This window comes from Asterias amurensis, chromosome 18 (genome assembly GCF_032118995.1).
Source record: "Asterias amurensis chromosome 18, ASM3211899v1".
NCBI classification, from domain to species: domain Eukaryota; kingdom Metazoa; phylum Echinodermata; class Asteroidea; order Forcipulatida; family Asteriidae; genus Asterias; species Asterias amurensis.
Window position 1 is genome coordinate 13,461,009 of NC_092665.1, and position 18,897 is coordinate 13,479,905.

At 39.8% G+C, this 18,897-nt stretch overlaps 2 protein-coding genes across 3 annotated transcripts; one reads left to right on the forward strand and one right to left on the reverse strand.

Annotated features, from left to right (window-relative positions):
* Positions 1 to 23: 23 nt before the first annotated feature.
* LOC139950347 (large ribosomal subunit protein mL51-like) lies at positions 24 to 4,236 on the forward strand. 2 transcript variants are annotated; one of them, XR_011787648.1, is made up of 3 exons: positions 24 to 180; positions 815 to 1,262; positions 1,323 to 4,236. XR_011787648.1 is itself a non-coding variant. In XM_071948967.1 (2 exons), the coding sequence occupies exons 1-2, from the start codon at positions 96 to 98 to the stop codon at positions 1,204 to 1,206; spliced, it is 477 nt and encodes a 158-aa protein (XP_071805068.1). In that variant the 5' UTR covers positions 24 to 95; the 3' UTR covers positions 1,207 to 4,236. The 2 variants fall into 2 exon arrangements, 1 of the variants encoding a protein (XP_071805068.1); XM_071948967.1 differs by having other exon boundaries at positions 815 to 4,236.
* On the reverse strand, positions 4,138 to 18,298 carry LOC139950345 (dnaJ homolog subfamily C member 11-like). The gene is made up of 15 exons (XM_071948964.1): positions 18,213 to 18,298; positions 16,396 to 16,525; positions 15,581 to 15,753; positions 14,371 to 14,441; positions 13,630 to 13,804; positions 12,820 to 12,887; positions 11,778 to 11,845; positions 11,478 to 11,602; positions 10,081 to 10,163; positions 8,652 to 8,768; positions 7,645 to 7,800; positions 6,661 to 6,730; positions 5,465 to 5,692; positions 4,388 to 4,517; positions 4,138 to 4,278 (listed from the first exon to the last, which is right to left on the reverse strand). The coding sequence occupies exons 1-15, from the start codon at positions 18,285 to 18,287 to the stop codon at positions 4,256 to 4,258; spliced, it is 1,692 nt and encodes a 563-aa protein (XP_071805065.1). The 5' UTR covers positions 18,288 to 18,298; the 3' UTR covers positions 4,138 to 4,255.
* Positions 18,299 to 18,897: the final 599 nt, after the last annotated feature.

Sequence of the window (18,897 nt, forward strand, 5' to 3'; positions counted from 1 at the left end):
ACTTGGCGCTTCGCTATGAATGCTGGGATACATTTTGGATCAATGGCGGCGCCCATGACAATTTTTTAAGCTGGTGTGTTTTTTTTTATCGTTGAATGATGTCGCTCTTAACAAGGACTGCGACGGTTTTGATGAAACCAGCTGTGTGTTCGATTGAACTTTGTCGTCATCTTTCAAAAGGTAACGATGTGCTCTTGGCCTTATCAATTATTCCTCCTTCAAACATTTTTTATTTGTCTTTATTTCTTCTCTGTCTATGTCTCAGTGTCTGTGCATTGCAATTGCATGCTGTGTGCGTACGTACGTCGTCGTGAGTGTGCTATCTGTTAGTGTTAGAGTTATTATGACTGAGCTATTATTATAGCCTATACTGCTATACATGATATGTACATTAATTAAGTTTCGTAATTTTGTTTGACCTCTTTTTGTTTTTTTGGTGGCGGGCTAACTGCAGTACTTGGGTCGGGGGGGGGGGGGGTAGCCCCACGTGTGTGGCCAAGGATAGCTGAATCCTCAGCTATCCTTATACCTTGGCCCACAAGTGGGGATGGGGGGGGGGGGGGGTTAAGGAGTGAAGTTCACAATTATTTATCAGGAATTATGTTTAATTGTGAAAAACTAGCATGGTTACAAAAACTTCATCTCATGTCTTCAGAATCTTCACTGAAGACTTCAGAAATATCCATAGTGATTGTCATTAGTATTCATCAATGGTTGGGTAGGGTGAATAGGATAATGAATATTGAAATTTATTAAATGTATGATATATTTGCAATTAAATTTATGTTTATTGAACTTTTTGATTGACTTTTAGGAGCAGTTGCTCTCGTTAATAAAAAGACGAGACCCTCGACCGAGTCATTAATCAAATGGAACATGCTCCCAGACCCCAAGACTCCAAGAAAGGACCGCTGGAGCGAGAAGAGAGCCCTCTTTGGTGAGAATGACTACAAGGACATCCTCGGAGACGGTTCCTACTCCCTCAAGTTCAACGTGAAGACTGGCCCTAAGTGGATGCACGGTTGGCGAGGCAACGAGCTACAGACGTTGATTCGCAAGAAGAAAGTTGCCGGTCCCGATATGGGTCCCACCAAGTTCTACAACATGCTGAAGAGAATCAGTTACTTGCACAAGAGATTCAACAGGAACAAGGGACGATGGCAGTACAGGGACAAATATGAACCCAATTACAGAGAGAGAATGTGATGAAAACGCTAATGTGAACCCAATTAAAAATGTGAGCCCAACTACAGAGAGAGAAGGTGATGCAAACACCAAAATGAACGACTACAAATGTGAGCCCAACTACCTACAGAGAGGAGGTGATGCGAACACCAATTTATGAACCCAATTACAAATATGAACCCATTTACAGAGACAGGATGTTTGCAATATATACCAATAAATGAATCCTATTACAAATGCGAGCCCAATTACAGAGAGAAGATGTGATGAAAAAAATCAATGAATCATACCCAATTACAAATATGAACCTGTTTACAGAGAGGTGATGCAAACACCAACTAAAACCCAGTTTTGAGTTCCAAAATTCTTCAGAATAAAAACTCTGTTATCAGAATGATGCCTGACCAGAATGATGCTACGTAGGAACACAAGAAGAACAGCCCAGGAAACTTTTAGAATGCTTTTGGCTTTAAAATGGGACAATCAGCAGACTCCACATCTTGTGAAAAAAAGAAAAGAAAAAAAAAAGAGAAAGTGACTACCGGTAACACATTCAATCAAACTCTTCCTTATGACCAGTTGAATGATCAAGCTTCGTTTTATCAATTTTTATTGAAAACAATCAGGATTTATGTTATTTACATAATGAAAAACATTAACAACACATTCATGGAATCATCTACAGAGGGACAAGTTTAACGGTGAGATTTTATGGAGAGCAGCATCAAATTGTCATGTCGGTGCAAAAATCTTGAATGTTCTAAGATAGCACTTTCTATCAAATCAGGCATTGAAATCAAGGATGCCTGATAATTGAACTTAATCACCATAGCTCGCAGGCCAGAGGAAACCTGTAAACACGGGTGCTTGCTTCATGTGCATGTATGTGAACCAGAAACAACAAGGGTTACCAGTTTCTGTTACGCACACAGATACAACATTTTTGCATGAAGCAAGAGATAGGTTTTTGCGAAATGGAGATTCCAATGTTTTTGAACTGTAAATCATCGATGCATCGACCAACTTTTGGGGGGTTTGGGCACTTTTTGTTTGAAATCAATTACCAGGTAATAACGTCATGTTTTTCTCTCATTCTAAAATACAGGCCTGACATTTTCGAACTTGTAAAATGGGCTAAAAAGTTTCACTGGCCCATACCAGTGATAATAGCGTCATCTACCAACATTTGCATCTGTCAATCAGGGTGATTTTCTAAACAAATCACAGAGATATTTAGAACTAAATTCAATATCTTTTTTTTTTCACAATAAGGTAGTTTTTCAAACTGTGTTAAAGGCAGTGGACACTATTGGTAATAACTCAAAATAATTATTAGCATAAAACCTTTCTTGGTGACAAGTAATGGGGAGAGGTTGGTGGTATAAAACATTGTGAGAAACGGCTCCCTCTGAAGTGCCATAGTTTTGGAGAAAGAAGTAATTTTTCATGAATTTGATTTCGAGACCTCAAGTTTAGAACTTGAGGTCTCGAAATCAACCATCTAAACGCACACAACTTTGAGTGACAAGGGTGTTTTTTTCTTTCATTATTATCTCGCAACTTTGATGACCGATTGAGCTCAAATTTTCACAGGTTTGTTATTTTATGCCTATGTTGAGATACACCAACTGTGAAGGCTAGTCTTTGACAATTACCAATAGTGTCCACTGCCTTTAATCAGCACATGGAAAGATCGGCTTATTTTCGGGGAGCCTACTGCATAATCGGGAGTTTGCAGCTTTAGTGTTGATCAAGTAAAGTCCAGCACTCTTGTGTTTTCAACTGTGAAGTGGAGAGAACATTTTGATTTTTTGAAAGATAGAATAAGTTCCCTTTAACTTGGCTTTGCCTCATTGAATGGAACATTACGTATTTCAACTCGTAAATACTCTCACCATTGCACTCATTCATTATTTGTAAAATATTTTGCCCTCTAAGCCCAACGAGATCAATCTTCTCATGGTGCTTGTTCAAATAAAAACAGTTTTGTATGTTATAACTGTTGTGTACATAGTTTCTTCTTATTTTGATTCTGGTCTTGTTAAAGATGCTATGTCAGATTTTTGGCCGATTTGACCCCAAATTTTTGATTTAAAATTAAATAGGTATTTTGATGGGGGTCGAGAAAGTTTCAAGCTTTCATTTGAGCCATTGCTCGAAAAAGTCCGTCAATTTATTAGTAGCAGTGACATAAAGTGCTCAAAATTAGTTTTTGTCGGGATCCCGACAATTATATCACGTGACCAATTCTTATGTGTTTTATAAGAAACATTTTAAATTTTGGTCATGGTTCCTGACCATTAAAAGTAAAACTTTAACTTTTTTCGTTAGAGCGGGTGATCCTCTTTGAAATACCATTCACTCAAAAAAAATCTATTTTTTAATGTTTGGGGCCAAAAATCTGACATAGCATCTTTAAAGAAACTGTACACTGTCTTCTCACTTGGTGTATCTCAATGCATAAGATAACAAACCTGTGAAAATTTGAGCTCAATTGGTGGTCGAAGTTGCGAGATAACTGTGAAAGAAAAAACACCCTTGTCACACGAGTGTGCTTTCAGATGCTTGATTCCGAGACCTCAAATTCTAATTCTGAGGTCGCAAAAATCAAATTAGTGGCAAATTACTTCTTTCTCGAAAACTACAACAATCAACAGCGTGAGGCAAACTGGTATTCAAAGAACTTCTTGATCCAACCACAAATAATTTGTTCGGGTTATTAGATAAAAAAGTTAGAGGTTTGCAGAAAAGTGATAAATAAAAAGTTCCCTTAGAGAGTAGATACCAAGAAATCGAATACCTGCATTATTTTTGTTTATTTTTTTAAACGCAAGTGAAGCAAAGTTTTGAGCTGAAGTTTTCACAGACTTGTTTGTAGTGCAGACCCTCCAAAGAAGAGAGCATCCCAAAAGTTGGGCATGTTCTAAGAGCAAGGAAACATTCTAAACCAACAGCAGCCTGACATGGTGGTGGTAGTTTTATTTATAAAATGGGACCTTAGAGGAATAGCAGCAGGCTACATTGTCGTTGGTGAATGGTCTCTGATCGGATCTAATGTTGACAACTCATCTCAGCTGGGATCTATATGATGTGCTGTTGAAAAAACAAACAAAATAAAGGTAAACATTTTGATCAAACACTGAAAAACGTCGAGAGAAGAAAGTTTAAATTGTAGGTTCATATTTACACTTTAAAATCTTACATTTTTTGGGTATTCGGAGTGGCTCGCTGTCGGCTATTGTGCATTCATGAGGTTCACCACGGAAGGTATAGTTAACCCTGAGATTCTTGTCTTCTCCAACGCAGGGATCGTAGAACCCTGGAAGACCGGTCTGTAAGAAAGTAAAAAACATGTCGACAACATTGGTATTTGGGTGACCCAATATATCTAGCTATTTCTTTATTTTTTACACATCCAACAGCTTGTGGCAGCTTGTAGCCCAGCAGTCTAATCTAGGTCACTGGACCCAATTTCTGGGCCCAATTTCATGGCTCTGCTATCGTAAGCACAGAATCAGCGCTTACGGGAGCAGGGAATTCTGTGCTTATGCAAACGTATTTCACAGGTTAGCGGCGAATTTGGGCTTCTGCGCGTGCGTACTTCACATTACTAGGCATTCTACGCTTACAAGGCTAGTGCAAAAATTCTGTGCACTTGCACAGACGGGGAATTGCGATAGTTAGCGCAGAATTCGGCGATAAGCAGAGCCATAAAAGTAGAGTGTGGGTTCAAATCCTGGTCATGACACTTGAGCCAACTTAACCATACTTGCTTTGAGAAAAGTTGGGAAGATAGTGCATTCTGTTCTAGCAGCCAGGCTCCTAGTGGATGATACCCATGCCTACATCCTTTCGAACTGTAAAGCCCGGTTCATACTTCCTGCGAAGGCGAATGCTTTGCATTCGCCTTCGCAGGAAGTATGAACCGGGCTTAAAGAGGGTTACCCTGTTTCAGCCCCAGGGTAGGTGGCAACGTGCTCCTGGTGAAAGTTGATTTTGGTTGACTGCACAAATTAGTTTAAGCATAGCCCTCAATCCGTGTCATTGTTATGTGCAAATAACGGGATGAATAGGAAACAAGAAATGTTGGGTTTTAGATGTTGGAGGTAAACCACAATGGGGGGAAAACCCCCATCTAGGGATTGAAAACCAAATTCATTATGCAAAGCTCCAGTCTGAGGTTAGATTAGAACCGGGGTCCACAGAGGTAAAAGGCAGGGAAAGAAACCACTGCAAGAAACTGGGAAAGAAACTACTGACAGAAACCCCATTCTATTACCTTGGAAGCATCCGTAAGTATAAGTTTTGAATCTTTGACTTGACACTGTAGAGGTATCGTTACATCGATCACTCCATCCATCAAGTCGTCAAGACTCCCGCATCCTCCGTTACTCGCCGACTCCTCGCTGACAACCAGCTTCCCGTACCATGCCTTGGTGATGACGAGACCTTCCCGGGCTTGCTCCGAAGCGATGATGCGTTCAACCATCTCTTCCATTAGATAGACCTGCGTGTGAGTTAAGACACAGATATAAGTATCATCAATCAGCAGTGAGTTGATCAACCATTTCAAGGCACTGGACACCTTTGGTAAATTGCCAAAGACCAGGGCCCAATTTCATAGAGCTGCTTAAGCAAAAAAATCCTTGCTTAGTAAAATCAGATTACAGGCCAATACTCCACTCAATTGTTATGCTAAGTAAACAACAGCTAAATACCAATCAAAAGCAATGTATATGGAATGAAATTTCGGCCAGTAACATGTGTAAAATAAGCCAGCTATTTTCGTGCTCAAGCAAATTTGTTGCTTAAGCAGCTCTATGAAATTGGCCCCAGTCTTCTCATTTAGTGTATCTCAACATTTATATGTTATGTATAACAGTTATTTTGAGTAATTACCAATAGTGTCCAGTGCCTTTAATGCCATTCAATGGGAGACTTTTCGGAACTCTAGTTGGTAGCAGACTTACTAGGTAAATCTATTATTCACGGTAATGCGAGCATGCTCAGAACACTGTAAACAATGGAAATTTATCGGGTAAGTTTGTTGCTGCCTAGTGTTCAAAGGTCTCCCATTGCACGGTTGTAAATGGTGGCACGACGCACAGAACTATCTCTGTATGCATTTTTTAGGCGGACATGTTTGATCTTTGTCTTCCGTAGGAGGGCTGACTGTGAACTGTGTAGATGCATTCATAACATGATATCACATTGCAGACTGGCACAGTTTGTCATTAAAAACTAAAATGTGGATGATTTTGAACGGTCTGACAGTAGGAGGGTTGAACGTGTACTGTGTAGATGTATTCATAACATGGTATAACATTGCAGACTGGCACAGTTTGTCATTAAAAACTAAAATGTGGATGATTTTGAACGCTCTGACAGTAGGAGGGTTGAATGTGTACTGTGTAGATGTATTCACCACATGATATCAAATTTCAAAAACCAATCAGTCTCAAGTCGTATACTGACCTCAGCTTGCGCTTCCTTCTTCTTCTGCTCCATTTGCTCTTGCTTGGCATTGCGTTCTTTTACAATTTCACTGGAGAAGAGATATAGAGTTTTGAGCCACTCATTAAACAGTGCATTATTAGGCATTATCAAAAAGCTCAGCTCAAGAATATCCGAGTTAGACCACAAAAACTCAGTAAGTATACATCCTTTTCAGTGAGGGGATGCATTATATTTAAATACTTGGTGTATACTTAATGTAATGGATAAGCAGTTACTGACTGGGGCATTCAGCAGCACTAATGGTTTGTGCATGATCCAATTAAGTCGACCGTTTGGAAAAGGAATTACATGGAGATAACAGGTGTGAGTTGCAGAACGAAAAGGTGCGTCTTTTTAGTCTCTTTCTGTAATGGGGCATTCCCATAATGGGGAATAAGAAGCTATTAAATTAGCTCCTCACGCAATTTGAGAACTTGCTAAGGTTTCAAACTATTGCATACTAGTTTCAAACTTGCACCGGCCAGATATGCAAGCTACCAATATACGATGTGACCTGTGACATCACGTTTACAAAAGAGCCGCCAAGCAGGCACGATTTGTACACAGCTCAATGGAATAAAACATCAAATCTTATATTTTATGAAGATTGCACTGTCCAATTCTATTCAAATTTTGATATGATGAAAGGGGGCACATCTCAAAACTTGACCAGCTTTTACTTTCATTTGGATTTATGTGGAAACTATGACACAAAATGTCAACTTTCCCATAGGAACAGTGCAGTATCTTGCCTGCCAGACTAGCCAAGGAATATACAAGGTCGCGGTTATTGTAAACAAAGTTCACATGGTCAATTTGGGCAATGAAATTTGTGTGCTCTGTGTTTCATCTTTACAGGCCTATATTAGCGGTCTCCCTACCCAGCTTAAAATTACCCGTATGAACACAACAAAACAAACATGCGCTGTGATATGATGTATTAGCATAGAGCATTTAACTTACTCTGTCTTCTGTCTGTTCAAGAATGGATCTACAACCAGAGCTTTAATGAGCCAGTATGTAAGGACAGGCGCCACGGTCCCGTAGAAGATGGCTTGTGGTGAGATGTCATGAGCAAGGTGGATTGGAAACAGGAAAGTCTGACTGGCTCTCCCCAACCTGTCAAAAATAACAAGCACAAATAATATTCAAAGCGGTTCAATAACTCTTTCATTTTAACAACACTTTGAAACTGGGAAAAAAAGGTAATAATTATTATGATAATAACTAGTTCTTATATATGGCATTTTACAACAACCGTTTCAAGGTACTTTACATTAGTGCCCTGGTCATTGGGCCAATAACATTCCTGTAGTCTTTCATCAGCTCCCTTGGGAGTATACAGCCCCAGGCTGCCCTGGCCCTCCAAAAGGCTTTTCCAAACAGAAATATATGAACCTCACAGGTACCCATTTATACCCCTGGGTAAAGGGAGGCAATCATAGAAAAGCATCTTGCTCAAGGAAACATGTGTCACGATTTGAACCCACACTCCGATGACTAGAACCACCAGAACTTGAATTCGATGCTCTAAACCCCTCGACAATGACACCCCATAAAAGTGATGTTCAGTTTGTGATGTGGTTGGAAAAACCTGGAAGGGGGAAACCCAATGTAATCAGGTAGGGACTGTAACACCCAGTCCACAGGCAGGACTCATCCGGCCCACGGTGGGATTCGAACCGGTGTCCGCAGAGGTGGAAAGCAGGGAAAGAAACCACTGAGCCAGCTGATTACTAAGCCAGCTGGTTTAGGTGTGAAATTTAGGAACAACTTTTTTCCAGCACAAGGGCTGGCTTACATATTCACATGTTGTGGGCTTTTAATGGACTTGTATTGCAATTAAATGACAGGTTTTTGTTATTAATTTTTCCAAGGGTATAACAATCGGAAATCAGACCTAAGTAGGAAGAATATCATGCCTGCGATTATTACTATATACATAAATTCTGAAATTGTGAGGAACTTACTTTAACCTGAGCGTCACTCCTGAGGGTACCCCGATGCTGACCTTTGCCGCTACTCTACTATGCCGTGAAATCTTCTTGTCGCACCCGTATTCAAAAATGGATCCAAAAAGACCAACTCTGTTTGACGGAAGCACAAAAAAACAAAAGTCGGTTAGAAGTCACGAAGGGTTTTTTAGGGACAGTGAACTCTGGTTCGAATCCCCACTCAGACATTTCAGACTGTGACAGTGTGTACAAAGAAATCACATGTATCGAGGCATACAGCTGTAGTTAGGTAAACAAGAGATGTGGGAGATTGATTTTCAGTGACAGTGGACTGGGTGCAAATCCCGACTCAAACAATTTAGACATGAGGATTGTGTACAGATAAATAACAATATACTAAGGTACACAACTGAGGTTTGTCAAAAAAGATCGCAAAGTGCCATAGGAACTTGCTTTTCAGGGACAGTGACCTTGGTTCGAATCCCCACTCAGGCGATTCAGAAGGTGACAGTGAGTATGCATAGAGGCATACAACTGAAGCTGTTAATCAAAACCAAGTGTTTTACTCCACGAAATTACGACCCACTTTGCAAAACCTCACAATATTGAGAGATATCTATGCCAATCATTTATTCTACTTTTAAAACATCTTTCCGACAATAATTTCTAGGCCTGGGCGAATTATTCGAATATCCGGTTAATGGCGAATAGGTTTTCCTATCCGTAACCGCGAATGCCTTTTTTTTCTTAACCGGATATCCGCATAGGGCGCGAATACCTATTCACAAACCAGATAATTCTGTAATTACAACCGAGTAAACGGATATTCTTTAATATCCGAATATCCGCGGACGTCGGGCGACAACTGATATGAATGTTTTGTCTGAATCCTTATGAAACTTCTATTAAGACAGCATAAAACAGCATATATTAAGTATTTAACTATGCTTACCTCCGTGAAGAGTTAAAACAATGACATTTCTGACGTAATTTGTTCAAAGATTACAAAAGTTTTCCTTCACGTAGAGTCAATCACGATCAAAAGAAAAAGCAAATCGCCATCTTTAAATTAGATCCGGTCATTTTTATGAATGAACCGAGTGACACTGTCTAAAACTAATATCAATCCGCCCATAAGATCTCATTCACAAACGAACAGCGCCCTCTAGAGGCAAAAAAATTAATATATATATATATATTTTTTTTTTAAATAGCGCCCTCTAGCGGCGAAAAAAACTATTCGAATATCCGGTTAATTTCGGATAGTTGGCCAGCGGTATCCGAATAACAAAATTTCACTATTCGCCCAGCACTAATAATTTCATAACAAATGATTTGTATAGCTCAAAGCACCTAATCTGAAGGCAATAATGTCCCTTGAAATAGTTTCTTTCACAGAAAATCTTGTAAACAAAACCAAGGACAATCATGTTTTGAGACTTACTTGGCAGCGACTGTAAACTTCCCCTCCTGTTCCGGAAACTTTTTGGTGAAGCTTGTGCTAACGAATGAATTGGGAATACCAAGCTACAAAATACACACATAAAAGAACCATACCAAGTTAATAAACTGCAAGGGAAATTGACTGGGTAAACTTACACCCGTTTCAGACAGGCCCACCAGAGTTACGTCAAACCAAATAGATTGGGAGCGACTTTAGGTCGAACCAAATAAATTTTGGTTTCAGACAGGCAAACTTAACCTAACATATACATTGGTTCGGCTCATGACAAGATCAACGTCTGAAACCAAGTCGTTCTGAACGCCAGCAACAGACGATCTTTCGACTTCTAGCGCATCCAGTCGCTCCTAACTGTTTCATACTTCAAACTTTTCATGTACTTAAAGGCAGTGGACACTATTGGTAATTATTCAAAATGATTATTAGAATAAAACCTTTCTTGGTGACGAGTAATGGGGAGAGGTCGATGGTATAAAACATTGTGAGAAACGGCTCCCTCTGAAGTGCCATAGTTTTCGAGAAAGAAGTAATTTTCCATGAATTTGATTCCGAGACCTCAGATTTAGAACTTTAGGTCTCGAAATCAACCATCTTAACGCACACAACTTCGTGTGACAAGGGTGTTTTTTTTTCTTTTTCATTATTATCTCGCAAGTTCGATGACCGATTGAGCTCAAATTTTCACAGGTTTGTTATTTTATGCATATGTTGAGATACACCGACTGTGAAGGCTAGTCTTTGACAATTACCAATAGTGTCCACTGTCTTTAATTCAGAATTTGGCACAAGAAGGATGTAACAAAACACAACAAAGTTTGTATAAATTGGTTCATAAGGATGCGTTGCCGACCAAATAATTCAGCTTCAGATTCACCACCTGACAATGTTCTAATCAAAAAAGTTTTCAAGAAAACGGACACTAGAAAAGCAATATTGCTCAATTACAGATTGGTGTCTTTTCTTGCCATCGTTTAACCTGCATCTGGAACATGGTGTGTGTGGACCACGTATCTCTGACAACAATAGTGGTCATAGAAAATCACGGAAGCAAACACTCGAAAACCAATGTCCCTTTACACAATTTTTAAAAAGCGGGCACTAGGAAAGCAATGTTCCTCAACTACAGAGTGGTATCTTTCTGGCCGTCTTTCTGACCAAATGGGAGGCTTTTGTATTGCTATGTACTGACTAAATGCCATGCATATCATAAAATTTCCTGTTCTCTTTGCCATTTGCCTCTTCTCTTTACGTAGCGTTCTAAAAGTAGTTGGTTTTACCAGTAGTTTGTGTAGCTTTGTACATTAAAGTTGCTTGAATAATATTCCTCCTCCAGGGGAAAAAAATAAAAAAAATTTAAAAATCTTTCTGGCCATCATTACCTGCATTTGGAACATGGCGTGTGTGGACTGTGTATCTCTGACTACCATGGTTGTCATGGAGGACTGTAGACCCCACCTCCACGTCAGGTAACCCATTGTGTGCTTGTCGAGCTGACGACCACCAACTATTAACAAGATATAAAAAAGAAATTACAGATGTTACTTTTACATTGGGGAGACAGAATATAGCAATTTTTTGTTTTTTCACTTTTACACCGATGTGTATTAAGCACAGAAGACTCAACTCTTTATATGAAATTTGTAGAGTGATTGTGAAAGAATGAATACTTTATTTCTTACCTACAGACACTCCAGGGGCTATCATACCTCCAGATAGAAGACGGCTTGTACCTGTACATGTGACGAACCTGTCCAAATAATAACATCAACGCTTGAGCATCATACGCGTCTTTTGTCATGCACGAAATAAAACATTTAATTTGTACTTCGTTTTTTCGCTATCGTCCCATCTTTGATTTTGTCTTAACACTAACCCCTTCCCTTTACCCTCCCATCATGTCCTTATGTCCTTCTTTCTGGCTGCATTTTCTTCTCTCTATCTTCATTTTTTCCCACTTTACTGCTTATGTTACACCAGAATACCTGTTCATAATTGTTGTGTTGTCATTTGGCTTTTGAGAAAGACTCCTCTAGGGTTGAACCATCACGCTATTAACTATTTTTGGATTTATACCAAGTCCTTTTTGGTTGTAATAAGCATTTTTCAAAAGGTAGTTCTATTTTCTCATCTAACAGGCATTTAACTTAAAGAAACGTTACAGAATTGGTAAGAAACAAAAATCATGAAGATCACAGATTTACATGAAACTTACACGGTCTAATGATAGTGATAGTAGAATTCATCCCTTGAAATATTTCTGTCTGAAATGACATATTTGATGAGAAATAATCAATCTAATTTCACGCTTGGAGTTTATCGCTCAGGGAGCATTTTATTCATGTTTATTTTGGCATCGGTTTTTCACTATTCTCTAGGAACCCAGATGGCCGACCGATCTCAAACTTGTACAGGTTTGTCATGGTGGATTAAATAAACTGCTTACACTGCCACCAACTATTTTGCTAGCAAAACCAATTCTGTAATGTTCCTTTAGATTTTACTCCAAGGCCCAATTTCATAGAGCTGCTTAAGAACAAAAACTAGCTAGACACATCAACAAAGACAAAGGTTACCAGCTGAAATACCATTTCACATGTAGCATTTGTAACTGGTATCCTGCTTATCGTTGCTTAGCAGAATTCTTTTAAGCAATATTTTCTGCTTAAGCAGCTCTGCGAAACTGGACACAGCTTTAATAACCACGCTTTGATGACCACTTACGTTCTCTTGTTGATGTTCCTGAATAACTTCAGAGCTAGAGTTGGTCCACCACCTGCAGATGCTTGGAACTAAACCAACAAATAAATCAAAGATTTGTAAAAAGGTAACTATGATATATAGCGAAACACCTCAGTACAGTTTATGCACTCTGATTGGTCAAAGACTAATTATTATAGGGGGTGTATAGACGATGTGACCTACAATGTATGTTTACATTCAAACCGCCCTCTGTTGACAAAACACTATATACGTCATGTTTCTCCGCGCACAGAGTTGCGTAGTCATAGTAAGATTGCGTACACTTTCTAGCTGGCTGCCAAAACACAAAGGTTTTGCCCGGCGATAATATGCGAATCATGTTATGGTTTTTGTGTGACGTCAGAGGTCACATCGTCTATAGGCTGGTCCTTGAAAAATGCACAAATAATTAAGTATGTTCAAAGGATGAGGTGCCACACAAAAGTTGGACAGTCTAAAAAAAGGCCATGGTACATGAGTGGAACATTTCTCTTAAAAAATAAGAGCAAAATAAAAGTAATCAATTCTGATGACTATTACAGTTTTCTTTGTTAAAGGGAACTATTAATGGGAATAACTGTGTGGGGAACTGGTCTTCACTGTGTGGTAATGACCTTGGTTGCTGGCTGGCCACTATTTACGGAACGAGCTCAGCGCCTTGAGCGTCACTGAACAACGGAATTTAGCGATTATAAGAAGCCACTATTATCAATATTATAATTATTATTATCATAAGAACCAATTCTCGTTATTTTTTTAAATCCGAATCCAGCCGTCAACTGCTTCTCTTACCTCTCCCCATGATTGATATGAAAATATCCGTCTGTAGGAAACATTGAAGCTGCCGTTCCCATTGCCGTTCTGCGTGGACAGATTTCCCGACAGTACGGCCGTGTCACTCGTAGTGAGAGGGGCATCAATGGACTGTGTTATGGACATACTCTTGACTTCTATGGCTGGAAGACCACTGGGGATAAAGATGTCACAAACACTTATTCTTAATGTCCACTGAGTTAGCTTCGTGGTATCTTGCCCTACCTTTTTGCTCTGCGGACCCCGGTTCAAATCCACTCTCGGACAGCAGACTCATGACTGGTTTGGGTTTTTAGTCGAATGCAGGCAAAAGAGGTTTTAAATTTCATTTTTCCCATTACACAGTAACAATCACAAAGGATGTAACACCCACTTCAGACAGGCGCTCCAGAGTCGCGCCGAACCAAATTCTGAATTAAGTACATGAAAAGTTTTGATGTCTAAAACAGTTAAGAGCGACAAGCAGGCTAGAAGTCAAAACTAAAAAGATCGACTGTTGCAGTAGTTCGGACAGCCTCTGGAGCGCCTTGGTTTCAGACATGTTGATCTTGCCATGAGCCGAGCCAATGTAAATGTTAAGTTCAGTTTTTTGCCCGTCTGAAACCCAAAGTTGATTTGGGTTGACCTAGAGCTGCTCGTAATCTTTCTTTCGGCCAACTCTGGTGTGCTTGTCTGAAATGGGTGGCAGGGTAATATGGAGTTTACAAAGAATATTTGTACCTGAACTCATCATCATAGTCATCATAGACGTCAAATAAATCAGTTGCATCAATTCCAACAGTTATCGCTCCCTGGAAGGAAAAAGCAACAAAAAATAACATGCAGGTAACTTGAACAGAAAAGACAAATAAGCTTGAACAGGTTTGGACCCAGTAGTTAGGTCTTGAGTGTGGGTCCAGAGTATGGGTCCATGGGGTGGGTCCAGAGGGTAGAGTGCAGGGGTGGGTACAGGTGCGGGTTTAAGGGGTAGGTCCAGGGGATGGGTACAGGGGTTGGGTCCAGGGTCCAGAGGATGGGTCTAGAGAGTTGGTAGAGAGTGGGTACAGGGGTTGGGTCCAGGGTGGGTCCAGGGTGGGTCCAGGGTGGGCCTGGGCGAATTATTCGAATATCCGGTTAATGGCGAATAGGTTTTCCTATCCGTAACCGCGAATGCCTTTTTTTTCTTAACCGGATATCCGCATAGGGCGCGAATACCTATTTACAAACCGGATAATTCTGTAATTAAAACCGAGTAACCGGATATTCTTTAATATCCGAATATCCGCGGACGTTTTGTCTGAATCCTTATGAAACTTCTATTAAGACAGCATAAAACAGAATATATTAAGTATTTAACTATGCTCACCTCCGTGAAGAGTTAAAAAAATGACATTTCTGACGTAAGTTGTTCAAAGATTACAAAAGTTTTCCTTCACGTAGAGTCAATCACGATCAAAAGAAAAAGCAAATCGCCATCTTTAAATTAGATCTGGTCATTTTTATGAATGAACCGAGTGACACTGTCTAAAACTAATATCAATCCGCCCATAAGATCTCATTCACAAACGAACAGCGCCCCCTAGCGGCAAAAAAAATAATAAAAAAAAATAATAAAATTATATTTTTTTTAAATAGCGCCCTCTAGCGGCGAAAAAACTATTCGAATATCCGGTTAATTTCGGATAGTTGGCCAGCGGTATCCGAATAACAAAATTTCACTATTCGCCCAGCACTAGTCCAGGGAGTGGTTTTAGAGGGAGGGTCACGGGGTGGGTCTATAGAATTGGTAGAGAGTGAGTACAGGGGGTGAGTTCAGAGGGTAGGCTACAGAGGGTGGGTTCAGTAAGTGGGTCCAGGGTGGGTCAAATCTAATCTGTGAAGCCTGTCATTCCAACCTTATTTTTTTTAGGCCTGATTATTCCAAAGAAAACCAAATCTGACACCATCGTACCCTTGGATTTGTACTCTGTTGAATCCTCCTTTCCTCCTGCTCTTTGGATAACCTCTCATACTCCTCCCGGATATCTTGAGCGGTTCTCGTTCTTGGGACGACCTCCCACTCTGCTTCCAGCCCCTTCTCTCCATACACATCATATATGGCCCTCTTACTTGGGTCATTTAGAACTGAAAAAGAGAGGTGAACAAAAGTAGGTATCAGGTGGATGCTTAAAGGCACTGGAAACTATAAATATAAATACCATAAAAAGTTTGGTAACCAGCAACAAAGAGCTGTTGATTCATTGTGAGAAATGACTCCCTCTGGAGTAACGTAGTTTTTGAAAAGTAGGTAATTTCTCACTCCAATATTTGAATCTGAGAAACCCTTGAAAATTTATAATTTTGAACACAACTTCTTTTATAGATTACGAAAGTGGCCGAGCGGATAACAGCACCAGACTCAAGCTTACAGAATTCTGATCCGCAGTGTGGGTTTAATTCGCAGTTGTGACACTTGTCCCGCACTTGACCATTTATCCTTTGAATGGGACTCAAAGCTGTAGGTCCTGCGTGTTGTGTAATGCACTTATAAAGCTCATCTATAGATGATGTGACCTATGTTTACATTCAAACCGCCTCTGTTGACAAAACACTGAACACGTCATGTTAAGCTCGGGTAAAATGGCGCGTAGTCATCGCAAGATTGCGTGTACTTTCTAGCTGGCAGCCAAAACACAAAAGTTTTGCTCGGGAATATAATGCGAGCGAACCATGTTTTTGTTTTCAAGTGACGTCAGAGGTCACATCGACTATTAGTCTAGGATTTACCTTGGTACGCCTTTTGTGCTTTGTTAAAGATTGCTTCTGCAGCTCTCTTGTCATTCTCATTGATGTGTTTATCTGGGTGATATAAGACACACATGCGACGATACGCTGTTCTCAACTCATCACTGGTAGCCTGTCATAAAGAAAACAATAATCTGGTCAAGATGACATAGACCTTATATGCATTGACGTCATCCAGCGGCCATCTTAGTGGAAAAACGGTGACGAAACAATCGAAACGCACAGAATTGTACGCGCGGCGCACAGGACTGGCCAATGAACAACCTCCTTTTAACCTCTAGGTGAGGGCGCCCTACTGAAATGACGTCATGTGCATAAGGTCTATTTCGTACAATCTCTCAGACCTGGAATGGGAGACTTTTTGAAAGCTCTGCCACTAGAGGGCAGCAGACCTACCAGGTAAGGGTGCACAACTCCTATAGCAAACAATGGTAAATGCTAAAAATTAAAAAGTACTCAAAAAATATTTAGAAGTCTCTCAGCCTCTTGAAAATTAAATCAGATACATTGTCAAACAACTAAACTTCAGATTTCTTCTCAATTTTTGGTAGGTCAGCATTTTGGAATTTTTGCTAATTACTCTAGAAGAAACACTCCCAGAAACTCATGCACACCGCTTGTTATCCATGGGGAACTCGTGTCCAGTACGTCCTGTTCCAGAACAGTTCGGTTTATGCTTGCAATTTGTTATAAAAAACAAAATACAGTTTGGCTAAATCTAAATACAAAATCAAAAACACGCAAAACACAAGGTATTTGCTGTCAGTGACCGTCACTCATGCTTCTCCTATTCCTAAGTTGTTGACATTACCTGGTGAAGAGCGCCCTCTCTTGGTGATTGGCAGATAGTCTAAAGTTCCCCATTACACGCAGGCCACAGAGGTCGCAGCCTCTGTTTTCCCCGGGTTTGGCCTTGGTGCCCTTCCAATGGGTTCCCATTCACTATAAGATTTTCAAATGGAAGTGCCCTTTGCGAAATGGAAATGGCCTTGCCCCTTTTAAATCTGACAATCCAGGCCTGATCTCTGGATCCTCTTGTAATTTGTTGCAAGTCTTCCGAATCAATTCAATGTTACTTATTGAAGATCAGATTTGTACACTTTAAGTTAGAATGTTTGTGCCTAGCCCAATATGGATAACTTTCCGTATGGCGCCACCACTTTTTCACTCATTTTTACAAAAAAGGATATCTCATTGAGATAAATTAGATACTAAATCATTTCATATCGAATGAAAAAGTGGTGGCGCCATACGGAAACTTTTCCCCCAATACAACTGGTCCAATCCAAATGTATGAATACCATTGCCGTTATCGTTAAAAAATAAAACATCCACTGTTTGCCTACCCCCCCCCCTTTTGCAGGGCGTCAGTGACAGCGTCCATATTATATGCAGATAACTTTCCGTAAGCTTATGCTTTTTTTATGGTGGTGCCACCACTTTTTTGTGACTTTTTCACTCATTTTAACAAAAAAGGGATCTTATTGATATTGTTGATGAATTGATTGAGCATGTTGAGGTAAACTAGATACTATAATATTATTTCATATAATCATATCGAATGAAAAAGTGGTGGCGCCATTCGGAAACTATTCCCTCACGGAATAGTGTGCAGATATGCCTTATTTTGGCAGCTGATTTTACACAATTATGAAAATGTTATCCAGAAAAAAACCATTGAAAATAAAAATATTGTCAGCTGATTTTACACAATGTTAAGTTATATCAAGAATTCAAAATTACTTTGATAACAGCACAGACACATGGATTACACAACCTCTACATTTACACATTTTTACCTCTTTTCTGGTGTTCAAAATTGCATAGAAATCATCAGAAATTGTCGAACTCTCCTCCACCGTGGGCGCAGCCATTTTGCTTTGAGTTAGAGATCGAGATTGGATGAACTGTAGGCTGCCCTCATCGTTCTCAATTGGTGAGTCGTCTGGTTCGAAAAATGTTTTCTTCCCTCGCCGGATTCTGGGGAGTGGCTGCATGATCAATCTGTATCTATATACATGTATGTGTATAGACGATGTGACCTGTCACACCACATGTTTACAAAACAATCACAAAGCCTGGACTTCCTGCAGGCACGATTTGTACACAGCTCAATGGAAGAAAACATCAAATCTATTATTTTATGGAGATTGCACTGTCTACTAATTCTTATCAACTTTTGATATGATGAAAGGGGGCACATCTCAAAACTTGTCCAGCTTTTACTTTCACAACTGTTGGTTTTATGTGGAAATTATGACACAAAATGTCAACTTTCCCATAGGACCAGTGTAGTACCTTACCTGCCAGAATACTCAAAGAATGTACAAGGGTCACACTTATTATTCCTCCATGCTTATTATAAACAAAGTTCACATGCGTCTATATATAGTTGAGCCGGCAAAAAAATAATGTCCAAGGACACATCACACCAGCTTTACGCATTGTGTGGATGGGGATGGCTTAATTTTTGAAGTGCTTAGT

What these genes read in the sequence shown, in the direction of transcription:
- LOC139950347 (XM_071948967.1), top strand. Translation starts at nt 96, where the DNA reads ATGATGTCGCTCTTAACAAGGACTGCGACGGTTTTGATGAAACCAGCT. An exon ending in TTGTCGTCATCTTTCAAAAG is followed by an intron (nt 181 to 814) that starts GTAACGATGTGC and finishes ATTGACTTTTAG; the next exon opens with GAGCAGTTGCTCTCGTTAAT.
- LOC139950345 (XM_071948964.1), bottom strand. Translation starts at nt 18,287, where the DNA reads ATGGCTGCGCCCACGGTGGAGGAGAGTTCGACAATTTCTGATGATTTC. An exon ending in AGCCCCTGGAGTGTCTGTAG is followed by an intron (nt 11,603 to 11,777) that starts GTAAGAAATAAA and finishes TCTTGTTAATAG; the next exon opens with TTGGTGGTCGTCAGCTCGAC. An exon ending in TTGAACAGACAGAAGACAGA is followed by an intron (nt 6,731 to 7,644) that starts GTAAGTTAAATG and finishes TCTCTTCTCCAG; the next exon opens with TGAAATTGTAAAAGAACGCA.